This window comes from Spermophilus citellus (genome assembly GCF_964194105.1).
Source record: "Spermophilus citellus genome assembly, chromosome: 8".
NCBI lineage: Eukaryota > Metazoa > Chordata > Mammalia > Rodentia > Sciuridae > Spermophilus > Spermophilus citellus.
Window position 1 is genome coordinate 70,974,201 of NC_138189.1, and position 18,555 is coordinate 70,992,755.

An 18,555-nucleotide genomic window follows, 5' to 3' on the forward strand; every position below is an offset into this window, starting at 1 on the left:
ATGAAGATAATTATATTTATTTGCATTTGGGCAGCAGCATGGGCCATTCCAGTAAGTTTTTCTTCCTCAGAAAACTTCCTTGCTTTGCTAAATCTTTTAGTCCAACAAACCATACCTAAAGTTTTGCAGTTAAATGGAGTTCAAACATTGAGATTTGCATTACACATGGAGTTTTACTCAGCTATAAAGAACAATAAAATCATGCATTTGCTGGTAAATGGATGGATATGGAGATCATGAAAGTGAACTAAGCCAGACTCAGAAAGTCAGGGTTGTATGTTTTCTCTCACATACAAAAGCTACAGCAAAATAAGGGTGGGCATATGGGGGAAGAAGGGATCCCATGAAAATAGAAGGGAGATCAGTGGAGTGGAGGAAGATGATTGAGGGGAAGGGAGGGGAGAGGGAAAAGAGAACTGAGGAATGAAATTGACCAAATTATGCTATGCAGATACAAGAATATATACCACAGTGAATTCTGTTTTTATGTATATTCACAAGCACCAATTAAAACAAATAAAAGGAAGGAAAACCAATAGAATAGGGAAATGGGAATAGGGTAAAAGAGAAAGAGAGGGAAAGTGGAAGTACTGGGAATTGAAATGAAACAAATTCTATCCCATAAATGTATGAATATGTAAAAATGAACCCTACTACTATGTACAACTAAAATACTCTAATAAAAATTAAGAACTGTTTTTCTTAGGGTACATTTTATGTTATATATAAAATAAAGCATTTATTAATTTTTTAAAAAAAGTCTTTATATGATAACCCATTTGTAATTGTATTAACCAGATTTCAGGCTTAACATTTTCATATGCTCTAATGAGACCAAGCATTTTTTGGAATTTCTGTAGTTGAGAATTCCCCCAAGTGTTTTAAGTGTATTCTTGAACAGCCCAGAAGTATCAGTTACTTGATTTTGGTTCAGCACTGACTCTGACCACACCCACTATTCTCTTAGGAGATTTGCCCAGGATTATACTTGGGGTGGGTTCTGTGCTACTGCAAGAGGCTTGTTCAGAAACAAAAAGGGTCTACCTCCTTGTTTTTCTACAGTCAAGATAAGTAGTCTGGCTAATAATTTAACAAAATTGGTAATACCATAAAGAAAAATATCCACATGCCAAATTAAAAATTGTGCATAAGCCCAGCAACAAGCTACTTCTTTTTCTTAGATCATTTATTTACCTTTGTATTATATTTTCACTCTTTTCACTGAGGGAAAAATGTTCATGTGTGAGGTACTATACATAAAATAAGATTCTTTAAATATCCCATGTTTTCACTTTGGCAGCTTCCTCAAACCAAGCCATTGGAGAGACACACTGTTGAAAAATCTGTGAATTTACATCTTCTAGCAAAACAAAAAGTGCCAGTACAGGTATGGGATATGAAATGTGTTTCCCGTTATTTCTATTTCTAAGATTTTTTTGAATTCATTAACTTCCTACAATTTTTCACCCTTCTTTTCAGTTGCTTTGCTTCAAGATGAGACCTATAATTTATTTTGAATTTTTTCTCCTTTTCAGCATGAGTTAAATGCCAATGACACCACTAAAGAAAGTGGTGAATCCCTTCATGCAAATGAGTTAGGAAGGCAACAGTACACCAAGGATGGTTATGAAGGAAAAGGGAATGGTTCTGAGTGGAAAGAAGTAGGAGGGAAGAGTTCTACACAGTCTGTTTTAGACAGGCAAGAGGGGAATATTGAGGAAGAAAATGGAGTCACAGGAAAACCAGAAACATATGGTCATGATGCAATTCATGGAGAAGAAGATAACAGTACAGCAAATGGCATCAGGGGACAAGTAGGCATCACCGACAATGCTGAAGCAGCAAATGAGAGTGATATTAATGGCAGTGCTGATCAGAATACAACAAATGAGGATAATGGAGACACAAGCCAAAATGAGGGTGTTACTGTTTTCCAAGAAAATGGACCTCAAGTAGTTGGTAACAATAATAATACAGACCATGACAATAAAATAAATGGGAATGAGGGTGATACAAGTGCAGTAACACCCCAAAGAGAAGGTGAGGGAAATGGGGATAAGGAGGTTGAGGTAACACCAGGCAATGGAGAAGATGCTGGCTTGGATAATTCTGATGGGAGTCCTAGTGGAGATGGTGCAGATGAGGATGATGACATGGGTTCTGGTGACAATGATGGTGGAGAACCAGGGAATGGAAACAAGGGCAGTGATAACAGCAAGGGCCATACGGGTCAGTCTCATGGCAAAGGAGATGACAGTAGCATAGGTCAGAATTCAACTAGTGGTGAAGATGATGACTCTGAAGACAAAGAGGATTCCCATAATGGCACTGGTGGAGACAACACCTCCAATAGTGAAGAAGACTCTGATGGTATTCCAGAAGGCAATGGTAGCCAAGGAATAGAGGACACCCAGAAACCCAGCCACAGAGAAAGCAAAGGTGTGGAAAATGGAATCACCAGACAACCAGAACAAAGTGCTATTGGGAAGAGCCAACTTCAGGTTAGTTTTAATCCAACTTCTTTTGATGTAAGTTTCATTCTTCCCTGGCACCTTCTGAGGGTAGCACAAAAATCATAAGCATCCAGGTAATATTTCACCTACATTATTTGACTAAGAAGAAAGCTGGAGTTCCTATTGGAGTATAATATAGAAAATTTTAAAAGTCAGAATTTCTAGAAAGTTCCTTTTAGGTAGGAATAAAAGGATATAAATGTGGATAGGTTGCTAAGCAATCTGAACACAAGAGTACTTTCAAGTACAAAATAAAGTATGTTTTCACAAATAACTGTTTGGGAAAACTGAAAGTTGGAATCCTATTCCTGTGGTCATTTTTCTCATACAGTCCTCCTCAGACCAATGCAACTTTGCAGCAAATATTCACTAATCAATCATTCTTTTCTTCATTGTTCCACAGGGAATAGAAACCGACAGAACTAATATTACCAAAGAAGCTGGGAAAATCAATGAAAGTAAAGATAGTAAAGGACAACATGGAATGAATGTGAGCTCAGGAAATGCCAAAACACAAGGAGAGGTTGACAACATACAAGGACCTGGCCAGAAATCAGAACCTGGAAATAAAGCCAGGCACAGTAAAACAGGTAGTGGTAGCAATAGTGCTGGATATGACAGTTATGATTTTGATGATGAATCTATGCAAGGAGATGACCCCAACAGCAGTGATGAGTCTAATGGAAGCGAGGATGCTAATTCAGATGGTGACAATGACAGCAGTAATGGAGGAGATGCTTCTTATAACTCTGATGAATCAAATGATAATGGCAATGGCAGTGACTCAAATGGAGAAGACAATGATGAGGGCAGTGATGGTGCATCAGATACTGATGATAGTGACAGTCACCGTGATGATAGTAACAATGAGAGTGAAGACAATGATGAATCAGAAAGCAGTGAAGATAAATCAGAAATCAGTGAAGATAAATCAGAGAGCAAGGACAGTGGTGACAGCAAATCAGAGAGCAGTGACAGCAGTGACAGCAGTGACAGTAGTGATAGCAGCGACAGCAGTGACAGCAGTGATAGTAGCGATAGCAGTGACAGCAGCGATAGCAGTGACAGCAGTGACAGTGACAGTAAATCAGACAGCAGTGACAGCAGTGATAGCAAATCAAACAGTCATAGTAGTGACAGTAGTGGCAGCAGTGATAGCAGTGATAGTGACAGCAGCGACAGTAGTAACAGCAGTGATAGCAGCGATAGTAGTGACAGCAGTGACAGCAGTGACAGCAGAGATAGTAGTGACAGCAGCGACAGCAGTGACAGCAGTGACAGCAGTGATAGTAGTGATAGCAGTGATAGTAGTGATAGCAGCGACAGCAGTGACAGCAGTGATAGTAGTGACAGCAGTGACAGCAGCGACAGCAGTGACAGCAGTGATAGTAGTGACAGCAGTGATAGCAGTGACAGCAGTGACAGTAGTAACAGCAGTGACAGCAGCGACAGCAGTGATAGCAGTGACAGCAGTGATAGCAGTGACAGCAGTGACAGCAGTGATAGCAGTGACAGCAGCGACAGCAGTGATAGCAGTGATAGTAGTGATAGCAGCGACAGCAGTGACAGCAGTGATAGCAGTGACAGCAGTGATAGCAGTGACAGCAGCGACAGCAGTGATAGCAGTGATAGTAGTGATAGCAGCGACAGCAGTGACAGCAGTGATAGCAGTGACAGCAGTGATAGCAGTGACAGCAGTGACAGTAGTAACAGCAGTGACAGCAGCGACAGCAGTGATAGCAGTGACAGCAGTGATAGCAGTGATAGCAGTGACAACAGCGACAGCAGTGACAGCAGTGATAGTAGTGACAGCAGTGACAGCAGTGACAGCAGTGACAGCAGTGATAGCAGTGATAGCAGTGACAACAGCGACAGCAGTGACAGCAGTGATAGTAGTGACAGCAGTGACAGCAGTGACAGCAGCGACAGCAGCGACAGCAGTGATAGCAGTGACAGCAGTGATAGCAGTGACAGCAGTGATAGTAGTGACAGCAGTGACAGCAGTGACAGCAGTGATAGCAGTGACAGCAGTGATAGCAGTGACAGCAGTGACAGTAGTGACAGCAGTGACAGCAGCGACAGCAGTGATAGCAGTGACAGCAGTGATAGCAGTGACAGCAGTGACAGCAGTGACAGCAGTGATAGTAGTGACAGCAGTGACAGCAGTGACAGCAGTGATAGTAGTGACAGCAGTGATAGCAGCGATAGCAGCGACAGCAGTGACAGCAGTGACAGCAGTGATAGTAGTGACAGCAGTGACAGCAGTGACAGCAGTGACAGCAGTGATAGTAGTGACAGCAGTGACAGCAGTGACAGCAGCGACAGCAGCGATAGCAGCGACAGCAGTGACAGCAGTGACAGCAGTGACAGCAGTGACAGTAGTGACAGCAGTGATAGTGACAGCAGTGATAGTGACAGCAGTGACAGTGGGGATAGCAAATCTGACAGCAATGATGAGAGTGACAGCCAGAGCAAGTCTGGTAATGGCAATAATGGAAGTGACAGTGACAGTGACAGTGACAATGACAGTGAAGGCAGTGATAGTAACCACTCAACCAGTGATGATTAGAACAAAGGAAATCCAATGAGTTTTTTTGTGTGTGAAAATTTGATGAGTAATCAATAGCAAATAGATTCCCAATAAAATAAAATAGATAAATAAACAATGTATGTAAACATCCATAGAAACAACTAGGGGAATCAAGTCAAAGTGTTGGATTTGGAATTCAGTCCCAATTCCCTTAGAGAGAGAATCTGAATGTATGACCTTGGGTACATGCATGTTAAAAGATAATCATGTTCTGAAAATATTTTGTTAAAAGTGTAAATGTAAACATACAGGAATAATTAAAATGTTCTTTAATATTTTACACAGACACCTCAAGCAATCACTTAGACATGATATCTTCAATTATAATGCCAGCTGCTTTAGAGGATGTAGTAAGTAAACTCTTCTTACACATAACCTGTGACATTACCTTAATCCTGTAGCAGTCATGGAGAGTCTGCTTACTGTGGAGTAAAAAAAAAAAAATGCTGTTCTGTGACATCCTATGCAAATGCTGATTGATTTGCTTGTTCTATGGAAGATATACATTTGCAACCTGAAGAAAATATCATAGCAACTCTTTAATCTTTCCAGGATTTGGGAACAAACTTTCAATTGTCTTCACATCAGTCTCACCAAGTGAAACCTGGCTCACATTTCCCTTTTAAATTTCAACATGCCAAAACTTCCAGACTAGACCCTGAGACTGCCTTTCCACTGTGAATCTCTTTAATAAAGTTGCTGGTGGGCAATATTTTGGAAAGCTTCTCTTTTTGATTTGAGAGAGTCTCATATGCAGTTAAGACCTGAGCTTAGGTCATTCAGCTTTTGCAAGTATAAAGATAATTAGTTTTGAGATGAAGCCCAAACCCTAGAAAACAAGGATCATAAAGATGAATGAAAATAGAGAGTGATCTTTAACAGGGTGGAGATATAATTATCATCCATACTTAGAGTACTTTTGAAAATGAAAAGGGTGCTTTGAATAATTACATGGGGACAGGAGGTGTAAATGCGGATTGTCCCAGGGAAACTAAAGAACACTATGACTTGAGGGTATTTTTTGAGAATTGGTAATGATGCTTTGTAATTTCTCTTTTTTTCTCCACTTAGGCCATTATTTTAGATTTGTTCTAATTTAAAGGTAAAACTATATTGTGAAGTTATGGTTGCAATTTCTCTAACATCAATTTTTAAACCAGTCTTTAGTTGACAATTTATGTTCTAATGTTAGGCACATTTTACACAAACAGTTTCAGAGCGTTTCTTTTTCCTGCCTCATTCCTCCTTTATGCAAGAGTTTTTAAGAGTTAAAAATTGTAAGGAATATTGCTAAAAGCTTAAAAAATGCTGCTATTTGTAAACTACTTTGTGATTCTTAATATTGTAAAATGTTAGATTTCTATTATATCACAGCCATGTAATGACTCCAAACCTTTTACCTTAAAATATTCTCTAGGTTTTTCATTCTGTTAAACTATAGAATTTTTTGTTTGCTTGTTTTGTTTTTATTTGTAAAGTTCTGCTTCTAGTACCTGTCACACTTATTTCAAATGGTTGTCATGAGCCCTAAATCAACAATGGATGTGGAACTCTTTGTAAACTGTACAAGATATGTAAATGAAAGAGATAATTTCAGTGTTATAATAAACATCTATTTATTCAATTGCTCATAAGGAAAACTCTTTTCACCCTAATGAATTTGCAAATATTTGGCGTCCACATCACAAAATCTGTTTTATAATATCACAGTTTTTAAATAGTTATCTACTTTTGGTTGGAAAAGTAACATATGTATATATACAAAATAACAATTTTAAAATACTATGTAAAATATAAAAATTTGATCTTGATCACTTTAGACTTCTAGTCCTCTATTTCTCTTCCCTAGTGTCAATTTCTGTTACTAATATATTGTAGAACTTTCCACAAATATTGCATTCACATAAAAGCACATATACTTCCCTTTTAAAAACATATGGAAGCCTACTACATACAAAGTACTCATCTTACTCTTTTTAGCTGAGCAACCTACCCTGAATATTGGTTCAGAGTACACAGGTCAACCTCATTTTTCTTCACAGCTATGTTTTATTTCATTTTATGAAATGTCCTAAGATATTTAATTTGTGTTTACTGTTCCATCATTTCCTAAGCCACTTCTGGCCCCAAGAGAGTCTGTGGATATCACCTGAGATAAGAGTCTGAGATAAATTTCTAACCAGTTCCTGTAAAGACTTCACCTTTAGAAGTATTTCCAAGGAGTACATGTTCAGGATTTAGGGCTGATGTCAGAAATCATGAAGGGGCACTGTGATCCTGATTCTCTCATATAATTACATCTGCAATGACTTCTGGACCTTTGAGACAGGAGTGGAGCAAACACTTTCCACAGGAATGTCTCAAAAGTAGATTCTCTAAGCCTAAGAGTTCTGCTATTAGGAAAAATTATTCTTGAGTTATTTTCTGGAATAAAGATTAATAGGCCTTCTCTTAATATCACTCATGACAGCAGAATTTTTTAAACTGCTGGTTGCCAATCCTTTAGTAGCTCATTATACCAACTTAGTGAGTTATGACATTTCATAAAAGGAAAAAAAAAAGAAAATCAGTGCATCATAGGTAGTATGCTATGAAATTTGATTATTTCTATCTCTTTATACATATACAAATATGTCAGAGTATGCAGATACTGGGACATGATGTAAAATGTCTTCCTTGCTTTTGGTTGTAGTTAAATGAGTTTGAAAGCCATTGGTTTAGGAAAGCATTATTGCTAGCAGTAATTTCATGTTTCCACATTCATGTTTGTCCTTAAAAATCTATAAGTTTCTTTTTACCTTTGAAGAGATTTAGGAAGGAAGGAAGGAAATAAGTAAGGAAAGAAAAAAGGGAGGGAAGGATAAAGGAAGGGAGGAAGTGTTTTATATGTGTCGAGGGCAGGGAAGAATGGTGGTGGGATGGGATCCTGGATTCAATTTGGGCCGTAGTAAAACAGCCAAAGTTACATTGCACTCTTGAGCAAAAGGCCCTTGTGATTGTCCTGGTGGACTGTTGGGAATTCAAGCTTGCTTTCTGACTCCATGGATGACTAAAGGTGCCAGATCTTACAACTGGCTCTCAGAGGTTGTCCCTGGGAAGTTCTTTTGCACCTGATAAGACCACAAATCAAGAAACATAATAAGAGGGTTTTGTTGTTGTTGTTGTTGCTGTTGTTATTTTAAAATCTATTTCTGATATAGAAAGATAACCTTTAGGAAGATATACCTCACCACATTAATACATTTTGAATTATTAACTAGAGTGGCATTTCCCAGAAGTCAAACTTGCTTTATGATTTGTAATGGAAGTTTTGAAAAGCCATAGACCAAAATAACCAAGAACAATTTTCCTGTCCCTAAAAGGAGAAGGAACAGAATAGTATTTTATTCAGTCATGGATGAAAATATCATTGTGTTCTCACAGTGATACGTTCACGGCTGCTTGGAATCAAATCCTCTAGAGAATGAAGCAAGTCAACCACACAATGTTCTCAACCTCTATTCTAAACAGGGATCTTGGATTCAAATGCTAAAAAGAGGGTGGGGGATGTGATGAGGGAAATCAATTCCTATGGGACAATCATGTAATTCAGAAAAAAATGGTATAAGTCTAAAGATCACTGATACCTTAGACTTGATGTTTTCCTTTAGTTTGCACAGACTCAGCTCCAGCAAGAAACAGGATTGACATCTTTGGCATAGGACACCTCTCTTGTTTCCAAGGGAATTTGGGGCTTTGCTATTGGATCTTCCCCTCTTTCCTTCATTTTCTCCCTAGTCTTTTTCCTTTTAAATAGTTGAATAAATCTCTATGGGGAAGAGACAGTTGCTTTTAGCAGACCGTAATTCCCAGCATCTCCCTATGTAAGAACCCAGACACACTCTCCTCTGGGAAAAATGTGCTTGGGCTTATATTCCTAGTCCTTCTGCATGCTCTTGGATTTTAGTCTCCACCAACTAGTTCTCAGCTCCCACTTTAATGGTACTTTCCTCACTGAATCTTTTTTTTTTTGACCTCCCAGCTCTATCTCCACATCTTAAGAACACTCTCAATTAAAAGCAAGAGATACTTAGGCTGTGCCAGACTCACATTCAAGGTGCACCAAAGCAAAAAATCTCCTGGGTTTATCCTAATATCCTGATTATGACAAGTGAGTTCTTATCTTGTCCCCAGGTGAAAATTCCCTTTGAGTGAATTTCTGAGCTTCTGCCCTACTTCCTCATTCTGTTCTAGCAAGTATCTTAGAATTTTCCTAACCCAGCACACCTGGGAATGCCAGGAGCAAATCTAGTGTCTGACACAAGTGGGCTTATTACCTAATGCAGTGAAAGAGATTGTTCAACAGAGTGGGGCATCTCAGCAAAGGAAAAGACAAAGGATTGGAGGAGAGGGTAGAAATTAGATGATAATTAAACAAAACAGTATTTGAGAGGGTCAAAGCAAAGCAGGGATGCAGGTAAAGACAGCAACATTGGATATGGACTGTAAGTTGACCCAGGCTCCCATTTCTTTGGAAAGAGCAAAGTTAGGATGAATGAGGACTCTTGAGTCCAGTTACCACTTACCTGAACTTCTTCACCTGGATTTGGAATTGAGGCTGTTTTTTTGTGTCAAAGTGACTTAGAGCCTCCAGGCAAGAGTGGAGGGCTTTATTCTTGCTGACATAATCTTCAACAGCAAAGTCCCCAATAATATTTGATTTTAGAGAATGAAGTGTCTCAGTGATTAATAAAACAAGAATTACTCAAAGATGGGGCTTATTATGACAATTCCAGCTTCAGCATCCTTGAGAGATATGTTGTTTCCTATGAAAATGGCATCTGGCTCAATCTATGTCTATTTTTCCAGTCTGATGAACGGTGGGCAGATTCTTACTCACTTGGTCTCAGCTGGTTCTCGGGAGGCATGTATCTGCTAAAACCAAGACTGCTTATTTTGCTAGTCTTTTTCCCAGATTCAAGCAGAACTCCCAGATGCCTGCCTGTTCTTTTAATATCACCCCTTCTAGATCACTACCTGTAGGACTTTGCATCACTCCCATTATTTCTGTTTCTCTTTTGCTGAATACTGTCTGTGCCCTAATCACATGTTGCCACTTTGTCTACATCCTGTGTTTTGTGCACAGATTGCCCTGGTTAAAATTTGCAGCATGGAATAAGTTCTCTACTTTCCTCCCTCACCTGCTTCCTGTAGACAGGGAGATCATATTCTGTGCCCCTTCTCTCTATCCTGTACATTCACCATAATTGGTCAAGTTCTGAGATTTAATAATTCTCATCCTTATACCAAACTCCAGTCCTTTACTACAACTCAGGTACTGGTGTACCAACTTGGTAGGTATTTTCTCAGGAGTGTCTATGATTCTGGTTTTTGGAGTTCAATTCTTAATTTTGACCTACTTCTCTTTACCTTTTTAATTTATCGAAAAAGGATAGTTGAAAGAGTCTGAGGTTTGACATGTAGACCAACAGAAGACAAGAGACAAACCCCACATAAATACAGCTATCTCATACTAGATAAAGGTGCCAAAAAACTCGCTGGAGAAAAGATAGCCTCTTCAACAATGATGCTGGGAAAAATGAAAATTCATATGTAGCAAAATGAAATTAAACCCCTATCTCTCACCCTACAAAAAAAAATCAACTCAAAGTGGATCAAAGAATTAGGCACTAGAACAGAGACCCTGTGCCTAATAATAACCCAATCAAAAAATGGGCTAAGGAACTGAACAGATACTTCACAGAAGAAGAAATATAAAATTGGTCTCAAGCATTTTGGATAAGGAATATTCAACCTGTACCTACATTGGTGCTAATTAACAAGTCCAGAAGAAGAGAAACAGTATTTCTAACTTTTATAGCAACTTGACATTGCTATGGAATCCAAGTGTGATCATTTTTCTAGTAACTCTTTTTCATTGTATTTTATTTTATTTATTTATTTATTTATTTATTTATTTATTTATTTATTTATTTTTAATTATTTTATTGTTGGTTGTTCAAAACATTACATAGTTCTTATTATACCATATTTCACAGATTGATTCAAGTGGGTTATGAACTCCCATTTTTACCCCGTATACAGATTGCTGTGTCACATCAGTTACATTTCCATTGATTTACAAATTGCCTTTCTAGTGACTGATGTATTCTGCTGTCTATCCCATTCTCCACTGTCCCCTCACCCCTCCCCTCCCCTCCCCTCCCCTACTCTCTCTCCATCCCCTCTACTATAAATCGTTTCTTCCACTTATATAATTTTTCTCCTACTCCTCCTTTCCTCTTATATGTAATTGTGTATAACCCTGAGGCTCACCTTCCAGTTCCATGCAATTTCCCTTAACTCTCACTTTCCCTCCCGCCTATCATCCCTGTTTAATGTTATTCTTCTTCTCCAGCTCTTCGTCTCTACCCCGTCCTTGGTTACTCCCCTTATATCAAAGAAGACATTTGACATTTGTTTTTTAAGGATTGGCTAGCTTCACTTAGCATAATCTGCTCTAATGCCATCCATTTCCCTCCAAATTCTATGATTTTGTCATTTCTTATTGCAGAGTAATACTCCATTGTGTATAAATGCCACATTTTTTTAATCCATTCATCTATTGAAGGGCTTCTAGGTTGGTTCCACAATCTTGCTATCGTGAATTGTGCTGCTATGAACATCGATATAGCAGTGTCCCTGTAGCATGCTCTTGTTAGGTCTTTAGGGAATAGACTGAGGAGGGGAATAGCTGGGTCAAATGGTGGTTCCATTCCCAACTTTCCAAGAAATCTCCATACTGCTTTCCAAATTGGCTGCACCATTTTGCAGTCCCACCAACAATGAACAAGTGTACCCATTTCCCCGCATCCTCGCCAGCACTTGTTGTTGTTGGATTTCTTAATGGCTGCCAATCTTACTGGAGTGAGATGGTATCTTAGGGTGGTTTTGATTTGCATTTCTCTGACTGCTAGCGATGTTGAGCATTTTTTCATGTACTTGTTGATTGATCGTATGTCCTCCTCTGAGAAGTGTCTGTTCAGGTCCTTGGCCCATTTGTTGATTGGGTTATTTGTTATCTTATTATCTAATTTTTTGAGTTCTTTGTATACTCTGGATATTAGGGCTCTATCTGAAGTGTGTGGGGTAAAGATTTGTTCCCAGGATGTAGGTTCCCTGTTTATCTCTCTTATTGTTTCTTTTGTTGAGAGAAAACTTCTTAGTTTGAGTAAGTCCCATTTGTTGATTCTGGTTGTTAACTCTTGCGCTATGGGTGTCCTATTGAGGAATTTGGGGCCTTACCCCACAGTATGTAGATCATAGCCGACTTTTTCTTCTATCAGACGCCGTGTCTCTGATTTAATATCGAGCTCCTTGATCCATTTTGAGTTAACTTTTGTGCATGGCGAGAGAAAGGGATTCAGTTTCATTTTGATGCAAATGGATTTCCAGTTTTCCCAGCACCATTTGTTGAAGATGCTATCCTTCCTCCATTGCATGCTTTTAGCCCCTTTATCAAATATAAGATAGTTGTAGTTTTGCGGATTGGTTACTGTGTCTTCTATTCTGTACCATTGGTCCACTCGCCTGTTTTGGTACCAGTACCATGCTGTTTTTGTTACTATTGCTCTGTAGTATAGTTTGAAGTCTGGTATCGCTATACCGCCTGATTCACACTTCCTGCTTAGCATTGTTTTTGCTATTCTGGGTCTTTTATTATTCCATATGAATTTCCTGATTGTTTTATCTATTTCTACAAGAAATGCTGTTGGGATTTTGATTGGGATAGCATTGAACTTATAGAGAACTTTTGGTAATATCGCCATTTTGATGATGTTAGTTCTGCCTATCCATGAGCAGGGTATATTTTTCCATCTTCTGAGGTCTTCTTCTATGTCTCTTTTTAGGGTTCTGTAGTTTTCATTGTATAGGTCTTTCACCTCTTTTGTTAGATTGATTCCCAGGTATTTTATTTTTTTGGGGGATATTGTGAATGGAGTAGTTGTCCTCATTTCTGTTTCAGAGGATTTGTCGCTGATGTACAGGAATGCATTTGATTTATGCGTGTTGATTTTATATCCCGCCACTTTGCTGAATTCATTTATTAACTCTAATAGTTTCTTTGTAGACCCTTTTGGGTCTGTTAGGTATAGAATCATATCGTCTGCAAATAGTGATAACTTAAGTTCTTCTTTTCCTATTTTTATGCCTTTAATTTCTTTCGTCTGTCTAATTGCTCTGGCCAGTGTTTCGAGGACTATGTTGAACAGAAGTGGTGAGAGAGGGCATCCCTGTCTTGTACCAGATCTTAGAGGGAATGCCTTCAATTTTTCTCCATTCAGGATGATGCTGGCCTGTGGCTTATCATAGATTGCTTTAACAATGTTGAGGAATGATCCTGTTATCCCTAATTTTTCTAGAGTTTTGAACATAAAGGGATGCTGTACTTTGTCGAATGCCTTTTCTGCATCTATCGAGATGATCATATGGTTCTTATTTTTAAGTCTATTGATGTGGTGAATAACATTTATTGATTTCCGTATATTGAACCAGCCTTGCATCCCAGGGATGAATCCTACTTGATCATGGTGTATAATTTTTTTGATATGTTTTTGAATCCGATTCGCCAGAATTTTATTGAGGATTTTTGCATCTAGGTTCATTAGAGATATTGGTCTGTAGTTTTCTTTCTTTGAAGTGTCTTTGTCTGGTTTAGGAATCAGGGTGATGTTGGCCTCGTAGAATGTATTTGGAAGTTCTCCCTCTTTTTCTATTTCCTGAAATAACTTGAAAAGTATTGGTGTTAGTTCCTCTTTAAAGGTTTTGTAAAATTCTGCTGTATACCCATCCGGTCCTGGGCTTTTCTTAGTTGGTAGTCTTTTGATGGTTTCTTCTATTTCCTCTATTGTTATTGGTCTGTTTAGGTTGTCTATATCTTCCTGACTCAATCTGGGCAGATCATATGACTTAAGAAATTTATCGATGCCTTCACTATCTTCTATTTTATTGGAGTATAAGGATTCAAAGTAATTTCTGATTATCTTCTGTATTTCTGAAGTGTCTGTTGTGATATTGCCTTTTTCATCCCGTATGCTAGTAATTTGGGTTCTCTCTCTTCTTCTCTTCGTTAGCATGGCTAAGGGTCTGTCAATTTTATTTATTTTTTCAAAGAACCAACTTTTGGTTTTGTCAATTTTTTCAATTGTTTCTTTTGTTTCAATTTCATTAATTTCAGCTCTGATTTTAATTATTTCTTGCCTTCTACTTCTTTTGCTGTTATTTTGCTCTTCTTTTTCTAGGATTTTGAGATGAAGTATGAGATCATTTATTTGTTGGTTTTTTCTTTTTTTAAGGAATGAACTCCAAGCAATGAATTTTCCTCTTAAAACTGCTTTCAATGTGTCCCATAGATTCCGATATGTTGTGTCAGTGTTTTCATTTATCTCTAAGAATTTTTTAATTTCCTCCTTGATGTCTTCTATGACCCATTGGTTATTCAGTAACCTATTGTTCATTCTCCATGTGGTGCATGATTTTTCCTTCCTTCTTTTATCGTTGATTTTCAGTTTCATTCCATTATGATCAGATAGGATGCATGGTATTATTTCTACTCCTTTATATTGTCTAAGAGTTGCCCTGTGACATAATATATGATCTATTTTTGTGAAGGATCCATGTGCTGCTGAGAAAAATGTGTAACTACTTGATGTTGGGTGGTATATTCTATATATGTCAATTAAGTCTAGGTTGTTAATTGTGTTGTTGAGTTCTATAGTTTCCTTATTTAACTTTTGTTTGGAAGATCTGTCCAGTGGTGAGAGAGGTGTGTTGAAGTCTCCCATGATTATTGTATGGTGGTCTATTAGACTCTTGTACTTGAGAAGAGTTTGCTTGATGAACGTAGGTGCACCATTGTTTGGGGCATATATATTTATGATTGTTATGTCTTGTTGGTGTATGGTTCCCTTGAGCAGTATGCAGTGTCCCTCTTTATCCTTTTTGATTAATTTTGGCTTGAAATCTATTTTGTTTGATATGAGTATGGACACTCCTGCTTGTTTCTGCAGTCCATATGAGTGGAATGATTTTTCCCAGCCTTTCACCTTCAGTCTATGTATATCTTTTCCTATCAAATGCGTCTCCTGTAGGCAACATATTGTTGGATCTTGTTTTGTGATCCATTCGACTAGCCTGTGTCTCTTAATTGGTGAGTTTAAGCCATTAACATTTAGGGTTATTATTGAGATTAGGTTTGTTCCTCCAGTCATATTTGTTTATTTATGTTACTAAACCTGATTAGTTTTCCTCTTTGGTTACTTTCCCCCATTTACTGTCCTATCTCCCACTGATGGTTTTCAATGTTATTTTCAGTTTCCTCTTCCTGTAATGTTTTGCCAAGGATTTTTTGAAGAGCTGGTTTTCTAGCTGCGAATTCTTTTAACTTTTGTTTATCGTGAAAGGTTTTAATTTCATCTTCCATCCTGAAGCTTAATTTCGCCAGATACATGATTCTTGGTTGGAGCCCATTTTCTTTCAGTGTTTGAAATATGTTATTCCAGGATCTTCTAGCTTTCAGAGTCTGTGTTGAGAGATCAGCTGTTATCCTGATTGGTTTGCCCCTAAATGTAATCTGCTTTCTTTCTCTTGTAGCTTTTAAAATTCTCTCCTTATTCTGTATGTTGGGCATCTTCATTATAATGTGTCTAGGTGTGGATCTCTTATGATTTTGCACTTTTGGCGTCCTGTAGGCTTCTAGGATATGGGATTCTGTTTCATTCTTCAAGTCTGGGAAGTTTTCTCGTATTATTTCATTGAATAGATTGTTCATTCCTCTGGTTTGGAGCTCTGTGCCCTCCTGTATCCCAATGACTCTTAAGTTTGGCCTTTTAATGTTATCCCATATTTCTTGGATGTTCTGCTCATGGTTTCTTAGCAGTCTTGCTGAACTGTCTATGTTCTTCTCAAGTTGAAATACTTTGTCTTCATTGTCTGATGTTCTATCTTCTAAGTGATCTATTCTGCTGGTAGTATTGTCAATTGAGGTTTTAAGTTGGTTTATTGCTTCCTGCATTTCTAGGATTTCTATTTGTTTGTTCTTTATTACTTCTAGCTCCCTGTGAAATTGATCTTTTACTTCCTGGATTTGTTTCTGTAGTTCCTTGTCAATGTGATCTTTCATTGTCTGATTTTGCTGTCTCATGTCTTCCTTGAGAGTCCAGATCATCTGAAGCATGTATATCCTGAACTCTTTATCTGACATTCCATCTGTTGCAGCTATTACCTCTTCTAGGGTTGAGTTGACCTGCATTGCTTGTGGTCCTTTCTTTCCTTGTCTTTTCATGTTGCTTGCGTTTCTTTCTGCTTCGTGAAACTGTTGTGTTTTTGAAATTTTTCCCCCTGTTTATTTTTGTTGCTCTTGTATATTTGGGATATCTCTCTTGTAGGGCGGGTAGTGGCTGTGATCCTCCTCTAATCAGGGTGATCTATATACTACGCTGGTTGGTCGTAGGTCTGCCCGCCCTGCGGGCACGGGTGGCTGCTCTACTCTGCCCCCACTCCAATTGCGGTAACATTCCTACCACGTCCTCGGATCGTTGGTCCTGATCCGGACGTGGGCAGCAGCTCTTCTCCACCCCTACTCCAATTGATGTGACGTGTCTACCACGCTGGTCGGCCTCCAAGCCTGTTCCGCCGGTGGGTCTCAGATCTGCCCACCCTGCGGGCCTGGGCTGCAGTTCTGCTCAACCCCCACTCCCAGTGGGGGTACCTAACTGCCTCTCCAACGGGTCTCTGGGCTCCTTCCGGATGCTGGCGGCGGCTCTGTTCAACCCCCACTCCAACCAGTGTGACGTGACTGCCTCGATGCTACTCGTCCACTACACTGGCCGGCTGCCGAGCCTGTCCTGCCAGTGGGACGCAGGACTGCCTACCTTGCAGGGTCAGACGGCAGCTCTTCACGGCCTCTACTCCAAGTGGGTTGACTTGGCTACCCTGCCGTCGGGTCGCTGGTCCTGTTCCAGGCGTGGGCGGCTACTCTCCTTGGCCCCAGCTGCAGTTGGGGTGTCGCGATACCACACCGGCGGGACCCTTAGCCTGCTCTGGGCACAGGAGGCAGCTCCACTCTGCCCTCCAGGCCCCCGCAGTACCCAGCAGGACCCGGACCAAGAAGCAGTCCCTGTAGGATCCCCAACCCTGAGCCAGAGCCGCTTCGGGAGCCAGGAGCCGGTCTCTCCGATCCCCGCCACTTTCTGCTAGGAGCAGGCTCCTCAGGGCAACCGCCGCGGGTTCCCCAAACCCAGGCCAGAGCCGCCCCGGGAGCCCAAGCCTGGCCGCACCAGACTCTCCCTGCTCGGTGCCCAAGCCTGGCCGCACCAGACTCTCCCTGCTAGGTGCCCAAGCCTGGCCACACCAAACTCTCCCTGCTCGGTGTACGCTCCCCTTGGAGCAGAGTCTAAGACGCACTTCCCGCGGGCTCTCCAGCTCCGGGTCAAAACTGTTCCAGGAGACAGAGTCCCGCTGCCCCTCATCGCAAGTTTCACTTGTGGCTGGCCTCAGCTCGCGGTCCCCGCAGGCTCCGCGGCCCTGGGCTCAAACAGCCACGAGGGCCAGAACCCAGCCTCTCCGATCCCTGCCACACTCTGCTCGGAGCAGGGTCCACAGAGGTACCCCAGCCTCAGGCCCAGGCGACCCCCGCCCGGGCCTAGCAGCTCCAACCTCTCCCAGCTCAGTGTACGCTCAGACAGGGGCAGGGTCAAAGATGCAGTCCCCGCAGGTTCCGTAGCCCCGGGCCAAGAAGGATCTCCCGCCCTGGGCCAAAGCAACCCGGGGAACTGGAATCTGGCCGCTCAAAGCCCGGCGCCCGCCTTGCCAGGGGTGAGGCCTGAAGAGTATTCTCCTCAGAGTTTCCAATCCCGAGCCTGAGCGATCTGTCTGCGCGACGCAGGCAAATACCAGCCTGGAATCACCTGTTCTGTAGTTGAATGAGCTGAGATCAGTAGAAAACAGGGATGATTGCGTCAGCTCTCCATGATGGCGGCTGCAGTTCTCCTGCGTGTTCCGACCGGTGTCGGGAAACGAACTGGACCGATTCTCTCCTGTATTTCAAAGCTGGAATTCAGCACTCAGCGCGGCTAGTGTGCCACTGGCAGGAGCCTGCCGAATCCGCTTCGCTGTAATCCCTCTCTGGTAACTCGCGGCTAATTAACTCGGGCACGTCCCAGACTCCATCCACGGGGCGGTCCGCCGACCAAGTACTGCTTCGCTCCGTGCGGAGAAATCGCCCGCTACCAAGCCCCTGCAGCCGAATCCCGCGCGCTGGAATTTTGACCTCTAGATTCTGGAGCACTTCAATTTCACTGGGGATTCCCACCAAGGTAGCCTTCAGCCATTTCACCTCGTGTTTCTCCCACACAGTTTTCATTGTATTTTAGAAAAGTATCAATCCATGATAGATTTTAAATAAGAAAGATA

General features: G+C 40.6%; 1 protein-coding gene across 1 annotated transcript; it reads left to right on the forward strand.

Annotated features, from left to right (window-relative positions):
• Positions 1–5,082, forward strand: DSPP (dentin sialophosphoprotein; the record flags this gene model as incomplete). The annotated part of the gene is given in 6 exon segments (XM_081304543.1): positions 1–51; positions 1,301–1,387; positions 1,536–2,501; positions 2,917–3,525; positions 3,528–3,529; positions 3,957–5,082. Coding segments are annotated over 6 exon segments (2,841 nt in total).
• Between the last annotated feature and the right edge of the window lie 13,473 nt (positions 5,083–18,555).